The sequence below is a fragment of the Leuresthes tenuis genome, unplaced genomic scaffold, assembly GCF_036924035.1.
Source record: "Leuresthes tenuis unplaced genomic scaffold, fLeuTen1.0.hap1 SCAF_2, whole genome shotgun sequence".
NCBI lineage: Eukaryota > Metazoa > Chordata > Actinopteri > Atheriniformes > Atherinopsidae > Leuresthes > Leuresthes tenuis.
In genome coordinates this window covers 23,631,563-23,644,793 of record NW_027325356.1, presented here as the reverse complement: position 1 = coordinate 23,644,793, position 13,231 = coordinate 23,631,563, and the positions used below count along the sequence as shown (strand labels likewise).

The 13,231-nt window shown below is 37.8% G+C and overlaps 1 protein-coding gene across 1 annotated transcript in view; it reads left to right on the top strand.

Moving 5' to 3' along the window:
* cdh16 (cadherin 16, KSP-cadherin) overlaps positions 1–13,231 on the top strand; it is a 28,239-nt gene that overhangs the window by 4,098 nt on the left and 10,910 nt on the right. Inside the window, exons 5-10 of the mRNA XM_072381314.1 lie at positions 185–343; positions 1,678–1,874; positions 7,821–7,946; positions 9,255–9,405; positions 10,380–10,592; positions 11,712–11,788. Coding sequence (XP_072237415.1) covers positions 185–343; positions 1,678–1,874; positions 7,821–7,946; positions 9,255–9,405; positions 10,380–10,592; positions 11,712–11,788 — 923 coding nt within the window. The remainder of the gene's footprint in view (positions 1–184; positions 344–1,677; positions 1,875–7,820; positions 7,947–9,254; positions 9,406–10,379; positions 10,593–11,711; positions 11,789–13,231) is intronic.

Genomic DNA, 13,231 nt, shown 5'->3' with positions numbered 1-13,231 from the left:
ATTGTATAAAATTTAGCAAATTGTTTAATGCTGTATCATATTCTAACTAAATAACAACCCCTGTTCTGTTTTCACTGCACAGATCCAGAAATTAATATATCCCATTGGGCATTTAAGGTTGAAAAACTGATACTTCTGCAAAAGGATATATTTATTCAAGCGTTCTTTCACGTAATTCTCTCAGGCATCCCATTCATGCAAGTGGAGGCGCTGGATCGTGATGACCGTAACACTGCCCACGCTGAGCTGCGGTTCAGCCTGATGGAGCAGACACCCAGGATTCCCTCCAGTCAAATGTTCTTCATCGACTCCATTACCGGAGAGGTTTCCCTCACTGATGAAGGTCAGTCCCAGCCAATGACTGAAGGAAAAGAGTCAAGACCAAAAGAAATTATATATCTATCTAATGTTTTGGCTGTATATTTGGCACTGGTCCACAGTGGTTAAATGGTTGGTCGCTATATCATAGCAAGAAAGCTGCCGATTACTTGGAGCTTTCTTTGTGTTTTTTGTTTCATCCAGAAAAAATAAATAAACTAAATCCTCTCAGGGTTGTGTTCATCAAATCTTCTTTTTTTAAACACAGTAGTCTTCATCCTATCTTATCCCTTCATTCTTGACTCCTTGCGAAGTGGCCACTTTGGGGCTTAGAAGCTGCAAATGAAGTGAAATCAAATTAAAACTGAAACTGGCACTGAAATGTTTCTGTTATGTTATTTCAAAATTGATATGAAAATCAGCTCTTGCATCATTGGCAGATTTTGTAAAATCTGAAATATCGCTATAGGCATGTGCTCTGGACCATCGACCAGGCTCTGATGGTAAATGTGTTTTTACTGACAGTAAGTTCTACCTTAAAAAGGGTTTTTGAAAGACACAAAATGCCTGTAGAAAACAAGCTTTGACTTGTGTTCTGTAGACAAGGAGCTTTTCAAAGATGTGAACCAACACTGTGCTTAGTACAAAAGCAACAAAACTGGAGAAAACGTCCCAACACAAAAACATTACCAAATAGTAATACAGGAGCCCACTTTGAGATGTTTTAGCATTCAGTCTTGCAACATGTTGCAAAACATATGAAATTTCACAGAAATATGTCATTAAGATGTGGTGAAAACATTTTATTCAAACGGACAAACATGCTACACCTACATACAGTAAACAATTGTGTGCTAATGTTATTTCTGTAGCACTTGTATTCCCCTTTGTCACAGTTTGACAGGAGCAGGATGACTTTCCCACTTATTGGTTCCTCTCAGCACACACTACTGCTGATTTTCCACGTGACTTCCTTAAATGAAAATGGAGTGCTTCAGTTCTACGTTATGTTCAGTTCAGCTAAAACGAGTCACTTTTCGTATGATTTCTCTTCCATTTAAGCATGTGATGAAGACAGCAGCTAGGTTGTTTATTTCAGTATGAACAGTATATAACATGAGATGTCTGATGTCATACACCTGGGAGATAACAAAGACAGTTTTTTGGGGGGTACATACAATTATGTAGTGTTTTTAAGTATAAATTGACTTGTCCTATTTGTTATTTTTCTTTGCTGCACTTGTTTCTCATATTCTCTGACATATTAAAAGTCATGTCATAAAACATGGAACAATATATGTTATTTTTATAATCAAAAATAGAGTACCATTGTATTATCTTTTTAACTTTGACTACCAGGAGCCTCTACTCTGGACCCAGAGATGTGTGGCCGTTATAAACTCTCAGTGATGGTGAAGGACATGGCTGGGAAGGCAAACGCCTTTTTCACCAGTGGCATCGTTACTGTGGAGGTGACTGGAAACACCTGGGCATCACCCGATCCTGTGCGACTTCAGGAGAATCTCCCAGGGCCTTACCCTATACCCATATCACAGGTGAGGCAGCTAAACCTGATTGATCAGCATGAGCACATAAATTGTTTTTACATATTTAGAATGAAGCAATCAATGGAAAAAATCACCTAAATAACTTGGTAAAAGTGTACACATATTATTTCTAAAACAGTCAAATTCATGATATCAAGTTCTAATAAAACAAACAGTGTCAATAGTCTGTACTGAGTAAAGTGACATTGCTTTGCTAGTTTCTGTTTTTAGTGTCTTCTAAGTGACCAAATACTAAATTATTGATGCTCTTCAAATGCCATGAATCAGGCTACCTCCTGACTGATTCACTTTAACTCCATTATCACTCACTCTCTCACTGCTGCCCACTATGAGGGGTATATCAAAGATATAGAGTGTTATTTTAAAAATAGTTTAACATTTGTATCTAATTTGAAAGAAAATCTTTTCTGATCCGACTCAGTGAACAATCACTTTTCTTTTTCATTTTTAACTTAGTTTGACATCTCAACTGGTATTTTGCTTTGGCAATTTCATTTATCAATCCATCAACAAAACATGCACAACTGCACTGATAAAAACGCAATTTAAGTAAATTCTCCAACTAAGCTCATCTGCAATGAAAACTAGTTGATTCTCACTGCTGAGTGTGAAATAGATGCATTTGTCCGCAGCCCAAAATGGAGCAGTTTAACAATGAAGGCTCAAAATGCTCATGCTCGTGTCTGTCCTTTAAAATTCTAACATGCTTTACCTGAAACTGCTATAAAACCTATACATCTCTGAGTTTTGACCTATCAGTAGTATAGTACCAGACAGCGGAAGACATCATTTTGGAATGGGAGGAACAATGACGAGCACAATTATCCGACTTTGCAGCCTGAAGCTGTTTCTTCATATGAACCGGATGTTTTCAGGAGAAGGAGAAGGTCTGGACTTTTCACAGACTCTGTTCACTCATTTCCTTCACAGCAGGAAACTCTCTTTTGGAGTTGAGCTCTCACTGCTGAAAATGCCAGGGAGAGAGTGGGGGGAAGCCTCTGCCTTTGGCAGAGGAGGCAGCACATGATGGGGAAATTATGTTGTGGAAATAATTGTGTTTTTTTTACATAATGTTAAGGGCAACAGATGAGACTCCTTGTTGTGTTGATGTCAATATCACATTTATTCATATGCATCTACAATAGTATGGAGTGTGTGAAAAGCGGAGGAGAATGAAGTAGCACATACACATACACAGGCAATAAATGATCTGGAATATTTGCTGACATGTTCACACATCATCTCACCCATTGATGTTAGGAAGATTCTGCTATGGAGCTGTGTCTCTGCAATCTTTGCAAAGAGTCTGGAGCGAATGATATGGACATTTGCTTTTCAAAATGCGAATGCTCCAAAACATCTCAGGACACCAGAGCATGTGTGAAAACATTAAATTACATTGAATTACAGACCCATTAATCACAGCATCATTTGTAAAAACATTATTCATGTTGATACCTAAGCAGATTTTCAGCTGGAAATAAAATACACACTCATATATATATATAGATAGATATATAGGAACATATATAGATAGTTATATATCTATATATATACATATTTAATTTTGTGTAAACGTTTCAGGTCTATTGTGCTCGTGTCTGTCCCTGGCCCTGTCTCACTTTCCTTTTCTGCTTGTTATAATCTTAGTCATATGAGCTACAAGTCTATAAATAGCTCAAAAGCGCTCAGAGGTTTTATAAGAAATTGTAAGCTAAAGGTGGGAGTTATTCTTTGTGAGGAAGTTTTTTCAAATGTCTATCTTTATGGTTAAAAAGAAATTTCATTCACTACCGAAAACCTTGGAAACAAAGAGGGCTGTTGAGCTGATTCAGAGTGAATCAAATGCATTGTGTCGATTCTGATGGTCGCTGTGGCCACAAGGTACATCACAAAACCTCCCCCTCCTCCTGTCTTCTCGCACCTCCCCCACACTCGCCCTCAGCCTCTCATTTCTCCTGTTTCACCATCCTCTTCCACCCACTGAAAATGTGTGGATTCGCAAGTGTAGGACGATTTGATTAGTTTTCTGATATTTTCAAAGATGAATTCAAATGTACAAGAGTATATTTTTTTGTAGGTCGATGCGAAATAACAAATGCTTCACACGTTTTTTTTTTTATTATTATTTCTTTGAAATTTGATAAATCACTTCTCTGTCTGTTGGTAGGCCAGGCTGTCTGGAAATTCCTCAACAAGCACATTCCCTCCGTGTGTTCACTTTATTTCCTGATAAAATGTGTTGACAGGAATGAAGCCTCTGTTGCTCCACAACTCATCTTCTTGAAAACCATTTGGTTACGCTGTTTCAGTAGTCCTCATTCACATTTTATATTGCACAGAAACAGATTAGGCTTACATGGTGTTTTACTTGGGGAAAGCCTCATTTCACCCACGCATGAGTGTACTGCTGTGCTCAGTGGGTGGTGGGACTAACCACTGTTATGACACATGCAGAGATAGTCGTGTTCACAGAACCACTCTATGCATCCAACTCCCTCACTGTCTAATATAAATGGAGCAGTTATGTCCACACATCCACTCAGCTGGAACAAATATTGTCTTTCTCCTGCTGCCATCCTCCATGTTGTGATTGATGCCGGAATCAAACTGACGCTTTGCATGCCTTTTGCACTTGTCTGTGATCCTTTTCTCCATAAAAGTTAGACAAGATGACCGTTGTGATAAATTTCCTTGATTCTACTATCAAATCAACCAAAACAAACCAACCTCTGGCTGAAAATTTAAATATCAAATCCAGGCGTTTTTCATCAGTATCTTGTACGTCATTGGGCCTTTGGAGGTTAATTTCATTCTGTTATCTGCTGCGTGTTTCTGGTTGTCTAGAATTTTGATTATGTAATGCAATCAATGCAACTACTTGAACTCAGTACAATCTGTTGAGACTTTGGAGTGGGCGAGAGGCCCCTGTGCCTGTAAATGAATGAGTCAAGGCTCTGAAATGCAACAAATTGTCAGTTTATGTGTTCGAGGGGAAATTTGATTATTTTATTGTGGGATTAGTTTTAGCCACACTAAACCTTTGTCAAAGCCTCATAATCAGTGTTCAGTATCATTTGTGCGAACATTGCTAACATTAGTCATCAGAGGTGACATCGTGTTGTGCATAGCAACATCATTAAAACTATTGTTTTGAATATTTTCATGACAGCAATTCTGCAAATGACCATGTTATATCAAAATAGTCACTTTTAATTTAAAAACGATCATCTGCTCTGTAGTTCTGTGGAGATTTACAGCATCTTTCAGCCCATGGCTGGAGTGACATGGGTTTGTGTATTTTGTTTTGTATCACAATATTTACTGTGGAAAAGAGGAAAGACACAAGAAGGAAAAAATGGCATCACAAGAGGGTATGTGCTCTGACAACTTTTAGATGACTTTTAGATAACTCATTGATGATTATCGTTAGTGAAGGCCAAGATAAGCAAATGTCAGGACCACTACTCCTCAAACTTTGTCCTTTCTTCCAAGCAGCAACTTACTGGAGCTTTCTGAAAGCCAAAATATTTGATGGTCACTAAGCAGGAAAAGACCATGTGAAGAGAGCACAGGGTTTGAAATGCATGGTGTTCCTTCAGTTTATAACTGATAAATTTAAAAATGGAATGAACAAGAGTGAAAGGGGTCTAGTTCAGGTCTGGAGAACCAAGAAAACACTCTGAGAGAACTGCTTGTAGGATTGTTAGAAATAATACAAAAGCTCCTTTTAACTGTTTAACTGTTGAATTATATTAAGCAGTTACCCCGCACAAATACAACATTCATGACGGTTCTCAAACATAAAACAGTTTAGCTGCAATGAGCTAAAATGCATTTGAAGAGAAAAAAAAGGGAGCAGAATCTCAAGGGAAGAATTCCTCTTCAGCTTTTTAAGACAGGGATGAATTTATCTTGTCTTGTTTAGCAGCTACTGGAACTGAAATTATAGGGAAAAACAGTCAAATTATTAGAATTCTGGATCCAAAAATCACACTGGATAAACAAAAAGTGGAAAATGACAAGAGAATGGCCTCTACAACAAAGTAATGATCCTAAACATACCTCAGAACACAACCTCAAGAGTGGCAAGTAAAGTGTTACCATGACTCTCACTGTCTCCTGACTTCAACATCATGGAAAATTTGTGGGAAAATCTCAGAGGGGGAGAGCATAATAGAAGGCGCAAAAAAAAATCTAACAAAGCGGAAAGACTTTTGGATGGAGGAATGGGCAAAAATAAACAAAACCGTATCTGACAGGCTCTCAGCTGGCTCCAAAATACTTTTACAAGCTGTGATATTTGTGACCATGGAGAGTTCTCGAACTTTTGCCTCAGGCCCTTTTCCTCTTGTTTCCTGTCCCAGTTTTCACTTTGAAGCTGTAAAAGATGGAAATACATAAAACAATCCTGCTCAAAGAATTCAAGAATACAGGCATCTTAGTTAGTTTTAACTTTGTGTCTTGTGGATTTAAGTGATGTCTAATTCTCTTTAGGTCACTGAGAATATATTTTGATGAGTACTACATTTTTTTGCATGCCACCCTTTATATCTTGAAACTTTAACCACTCTCAACCAGCGAGGGAGCTTGCCTAGCGTTTTCCTCGTGCATTTGTTAGAATCTAAACAGAGTCTCATTAGAAATACAGTGTGGTCGTCTCCCCTTTTTATTGGTTTGCAGGTTATTGGAGGTTTAATGGTTTGAACCTCATCTCTTTCCTTATTTCTGCTCAAATACTTCTAATGCCGTGCTGTTCATATATGAACAAAAATATTTTGAAAGCACACACTGATAGAATTCCATCAATTTTCTCAAGTGAAGTCAATAACAGTTGTTCTTCAGAGATTAGATATACCTCTGCTCCCTTCAAGACATTCACATTTACTTTTTTAGATACTTATGTTGATATTAGTGTAATTTAAAGAATGAAAAAGCTATTATTGATTATCAGTGATAATTGTCGGGTTTTTTGCCCTTTTCATTACATATTATAATTGTTTTAAAAACATAGCCATTATTCTTTTAAATAATCTGAAGATTATTTTCTCTGACTTGATGGTCATCTTTGAGAAGCATTTTTTTTTTTTGCCTTAGTTGGAATGAAGAATATTGGACATCAGAATTATTGGATGCCAGTTTTTTCCCCTCTGAATGAACAGTTTCTGCTCTGAATTTTAAAACGTCTCTGATGTTAGGGTTCATTGCAGGGCTTTCTGGGGCTTTTTGTTATTGAGCAGCTGATTTCTCTCCAGCCCGCACTGCTCGTGTAACGCTCAAACACAGACACAGTCTTTCCTTGACGTAGCTCAAGTGCAAGCTATCAGAAGAGACAGAACGTGCTCTGCAAACTAAAACACTGACCAAGGCAAAACAGATGATTTCATAGATGTTTTCTCTGTAGCTTTAAATAGAGTGAGCATTAATCTTATGTCTTTTAAGTTTTAAGGCCTGGAAACAGCATAACACTGAGAGGCAGCCAGATGTGTGGAGTGGCTTTGTATACATAAAAGCCTTGCAATTGAGCAGCTACATCCAAAACAAGAGGGGAGTGTGTGACAGTGAGTTGAGGAGATACATATGCCTGGGGTGTGCATCAGCTGTGCTACGACAGGGCTCCTGTCCTTGTTGGGTGCTGTTTGTTGGCTACTAGGGTTCTTTCAGCCGCTCTGAACAGCCCTCTGTCAGGGGTTGTAAAGCAGAGTGGAAATCCCCTTCAGCCGGCATCGTTAGTTTTGGCTGTGCTCTCTGTTCCCCATCATTGTCATTGCATTAGGTTGGCTCCTTGTCATGTAAACAAATGATAGCTTGGTTTTGCACACAGACCTCTAGAACACAAAAATCTCTCTGGGTTTATGATTTACTGATTACTGCTTAGATATGTACAATTGCGTGGACAGTTAAATGTTTTAATGCATATGCGTGCTGAATCAGGTCAAATGGAGTGGAAGTCAGGCAGAGTACAGTCTGGAAGGGGAATTTCCAGAGATGCTCTTCACCATCAGCAGAGAAGGAGTCATTTATCTCAATGCCCCTCTGGACAGAGAGACACAAGACCAGGTATGTACTGTAACTGGAAGCAAAACATCTTCAGCACTTTATAATAAATCTCAACCCCATGTAGATGCTACACAGTACAATCAAGAAAAATTGAGTCCATTCTCTCTGTTTTTAAACTCTGTTATACTGTGTTTGTTTAACATGTGATCTCACATCTAACCATAAGGTAAAGTTCACAGATTAAAAGCTCATTATCTTCTGGTTTTCATTTTATAATCCAAATTAAAATCAACAGAGATAATTAAAACTACTACTTTAATTAACTTCCCTAATATCACGAATAGCTTTCAAAGAAGGGTCCCTGATACACATTACTGCTACAAAGCAGAGAACATTTCTATTTCTGAAATAAAAAGAGTTAATTAAGGAAACAACCCAACACATGAAGCACTTTGTTCCTTGGACATAACTTGCCTGTGGCTAAAGATTATGGTATTATAGCAAGGATTCTAAGGCTGAAGGGTTTGTTTCTTATTTCTCTCACTTGAAGAAATATCATAGTAAGTGTTAGGATTACAAATAAAAGCTTATTTTTTGCATTTTACACTTCAGATGTTCAAACAGCTCAAGCTCCTGAGAGCTTTGAATGGTTCAGTGAACAGTACATTTTGGCACAAATACTCAAGTGGCCAAAGAACAACAAAGATAGACAGAGCTACATTACTGGATATGAACATTTTTGTGTTTTCTCTTTTCATGGAAGATTGCAAACGCTTGATGGCTTTTGTGTTAGCTTAGCATGTTCAATATCAGATGACATTACTTAGGCTTCATAGTTGTACTTCATAACACTTCAAAATTGAATAATGAATTAGTAGCAATCGGACAGCACACCAAATGAAGGGCAGTTACAAGACAAAGAAGAGAAGCAGTTAAATGCCTTTGCTACTCTGTGTTTACAAGTGACTAAATGGTTGTAAATGGATACTTACCATTATACCAAAAATGAGAAATTATTTGTGGAGGTGTTTAGAACCCATTTAATTATGAAAAATCTGTTTTCTTGGTACAGCTTGATCTGCTTGTAGTAGTGGCAGGGAAGCCCTTTCACATTGTAGTTTTGTGTCCCCATCTGCCAGAGATACATAATGAACAGAGAAATGTCCTGAAGCAGGAACTTTCACGCACTATGGGTCAACAATTTGAACTTTTAGCCACAATATGTCAAGTGCAACTTCTGTTAACTCGACAGTATAAACAGAAGTAACAGACTACGATGCAATGCTTTACCTGATCTGAGGTCATTCTGTCAAACTCCTACCTAACCAGATGACCATATTTTTCACACTATGTGTTTGACGTCATCAGTTCCAAATCAGCATTGTGGTTGAGCGTCCAGATGGCAGAGAGATTGCCAAGCCTGTGGAGTTGAGGGTGATGGTGGGCGACGCCAATGACAACAGACCTACCTTTCCACAGGCACAGTACCACACTGTGGTCAAGGAGCTGGCCGCTCGGGGTAACTAACAGCTTTGAAAAAGTCTCAGAGAATATTCTTAACCCTTCACTCTCCTGATATACTTTGCTAGAGCTCACATTTCAGTACAGTATCTTGTTTAACCTTTAAAAAAAAATAAAAAATGTGTTACTCTGTTAATGTTCCAAGGAAATGAAGAAAAAAAATGTTTTTTGTTTTTTTTTTAGTGAGGACATTCAAAGGTTTGAATGTTATACTGCCATGAATCTAACTAATCAAATTTCTCAGCTTTAGCATTTGACATGTTGGGTTATCTAATTCAATAAAGCTTTGAAGTGTGTACGTGATTTTTAATTCTTACTGAACTTTTTATGAAAATTGGGTTGCAACCTATAGAAGTTTAAATGGTCAGCAATTTTCTTAAGTTAGTTAAGATCATGAAACAATAATGGTAATGTTGTTCCACAGCAATGTTATGCAAACATGGTCTTCAGTGCAAGATACCGTTTGAGCAAGCTTTTTAGGACTTTTGCCAGGACACAGGGAAAGCATGCTCACTCCCCCCGTCCTCATAAAAAGCACATGGTGTGTTGTGACATCTGAGGTCCCAGCATAAAAGCCTTTTTGTTAAAGCTTTTAGAGCGATTTGATTCTGGGAAATGAACTAAACAGGACAATCTGTTAATCTAAATGGAATCACTGAGTGAGGATTAAATGAGAGGGCCATTGTTATATCCTTCTGTTCTCATTCAAGAGACTGCAACATATCACAGAGAGAAAAACATTTCAGGTTCTTTAATTTAATGACACAAAGAAAAAAGAAATGCACAAGACTTGCTATACTGGAAATCTATATCCACTGTAAACATAAAGATAAATGCAAATTGTTGTAAAACAAAAAGTATTATTGAAAGATATTTGTTTTTCAAAAATACCTTACAAATCAGTTCGAAGCTCTCACAATCTACATTTACTGCTTTTACTGCTCTTTACTGGTGTACTGTATCTATCCCCAGGGACCGAAATCCTGACAGTGCAGGCAGCCGACAATGACGATCCCAAGACAGACAATGTTCGAATTTTCTACCGTTTAGTCGGGCAAATTCCAGAGAGTCCTCGTGCCCTTTTCAGAGTGGACCGGGACTCAGGCGTCATCTCTGTCCAGGCAGACAGTATGGAGGGTACAGCACCACAGTACACCCTAACCATCACTGCTGAGGATGCCAAAGGTGAATCAGTGTACAATATGTGTGCAAAATACAGTCTTCCTTATAGTTTGATTGTTAGTCTCACAAAAAAAGACACCTGTGCTGTTTAACTTGAGGAATATTGTGTTGGGACTAATGGAATATTAGAGATAAATAAAAGATATAATGTGTGATTATTATTATTATAATTATCATTGTTGTGACTACTAAACCTGCTGCATATAATTAAACAATCAAATCCTTTTTTCCCTTTAAAAATGAGTATCGATACGATAATAAAAATATCCCAAATAACAGGACCATAAAAGCAGTATTTCGTTACATTATTGAAACTTGGTTGGTCAGATTTACCAAAAGTGAGCATGTTTAGGAATTCAAAAAGATACACATAGCAAACCTTTATGGCCATCTGTACAGTTTTTAGGTAACAGGTGATTTAGTCTGGTGGAAATTATAAACGTAGCCCCAGAATAAAACTTTTGCCTCTTTTCAAACTGTAAAAATGTAAAAGTGGGATACATAAGAAAGAAGAGTAATCATATGTATGTATACATTTCTAAGAATCTCTTTTGACCTCAAAGATAATTACTTCTTTGGGTAGAAATGATCCAACACACCTGTAACATAGAAGTTTCTGTAACATTATAGATCATTTCTCCTTGTCTCTAAATTTTGGGATGAAAAAGAGAATAATTTGAAGAGGTGAACTGATTTTTAAAAAGGTAGTCAAACTGATGCATATGATAGCCGAGACAGATTAAGTTACAGATTACTGAAAATATTCATTAAGGCATAATTTCATATATTTTTAAATTATCCTGTCCTTTTATGATTAAGAAATTGTTGTCAGTTAAGCTGCAAGTTGTTGTAAGAGAGAACTGTGATCATAAGTGTTAAAGCAGCTAATGTTCCAAAGGTTATCACAGCGAAAATCTACTGCGTCAGTAGCTTCATTGATGTGTAAGAGTCAAGCGGATGTATAGATGCCTCTGGGGTGACAGATGTTGTGATCAGCATGACTCATGTACTCAGGGTGTGATGGAAGAAATACTGGGTACTTGCTCTTCCTTCAGCATATTTAATTTGTGTGAAGGGCTGACCCTGAGTCACTAACAGAAGCTGTGATGATGTCCCTGGCAGGTCTTAACAGTTCCTGCACTGTGGTTGTGACCGTTCAGGATGAGAACAACAACCCACCAGTCTTCTCCCAACATGAGGTACGACAGCACATGTTGAAACTAACACAACCCTGACACATCTTCCGGGGGCTTCATAAACAGTATCTCAGGAAGAAATGCAGGGTAAACATCATCATGATAAGTAGCTACTGGACAGCAGACTGTGAGTGTGTGCTGAATGTCGCTGATCTAATTTTCCTGGCAGGGAACAAGATATGACCACTAATCTTAGGCTTATAGCTCTTTGTGCTCTAAGTAAACAGTGTTTTTAAGAGTGTAATCTGATTCAGCTTTCTATGGAGACTATTTCCACTCCTTCTAAATTTGCATCATAATTAATTCCATCTATTAATAACTTAGAAATTACACAAGAAATAATGTAATCTTAGCCATTATACTCTCACGATATTTGTTTGCAATAGATGCCTTGTTTTCATTTGCAGTAATGAAAATACCTCCCGGAGCTATATATACAGTACCCTTCTTTATCTCTTATTCATCCAGTTGACCAAGGTGACATTGTTGCTGCAGTCCTAAGCCCTGCATTAAAAGGAGCAGTGGTTTCCAACTTTGCTGGCAACAATGTTAGTTTTAAAGAAAAATAGGCAGTAACAGAAAATCCCCTCACTTCTGCCCACTTGAGCTGCATAATAGAGGAGGGCACAAAAAGTCATGAGGGATGGAAAATATGTGGGAGAGCCATCGTGCTGTGATAATTGGGAAGTAGTCTCTAGCAATTCTCTGTCAAACCAAAGTGACACTAAAAGACTGCAGGGGCATGATGCGCTGTGTAGGAATGTTTTATTTGAAACAAGATAAAGATGCACTGATGTGAGATTTAACAGTAGGCTTGGGATGTAGACCTCAAGCATGAATGTTTGGACTGTAAAGTGAGTGAAATCTTCTTTTACTGGTGTGCTGGTGGTTCCGTTGAAAATAAGCCCATGACTGGGAAAATATTAGGCTTTAGAGAAATGTCTTTGTCCAATAAAGTTAAAAAAAAAAACACCAACACATCCTTCACATTGTAAATATGGTCACTTCTAGCTCCATAAAAGCCAAAATAGCAAACTCACTGCCTTAAAGTGGTATCTTATTAACCCAAAGATGATGCAACTGTGACATCATCAATCTCTTTTATCCAGTCTATAGTGCAGTTAAAAAGATAAAGACAAATCAGTTGATTACAGATTCTGTAAAACTCAATATATTTTTGATAACATCTACTATTATGGTATTATTTCATGCTTTTGTTCCATCAAATGTGTGTCCATCAATCATTGCTGAATGCCCATTTTCAAGCAGCAAAAACAAACACCTGCTCAGATAATGGTTACCACAGCCGCACTCATACACACACAAACACAGAGGTGGAAAATGCTCTTGAGCAGGTCACGCCTGAGGAGAGCAGCTTTTTCCATGGCAATGTGAAGGCTGTGGGGGGTGAGTGGTGACAGGGCTGGGTTCAGCAGTGCTGTGGAT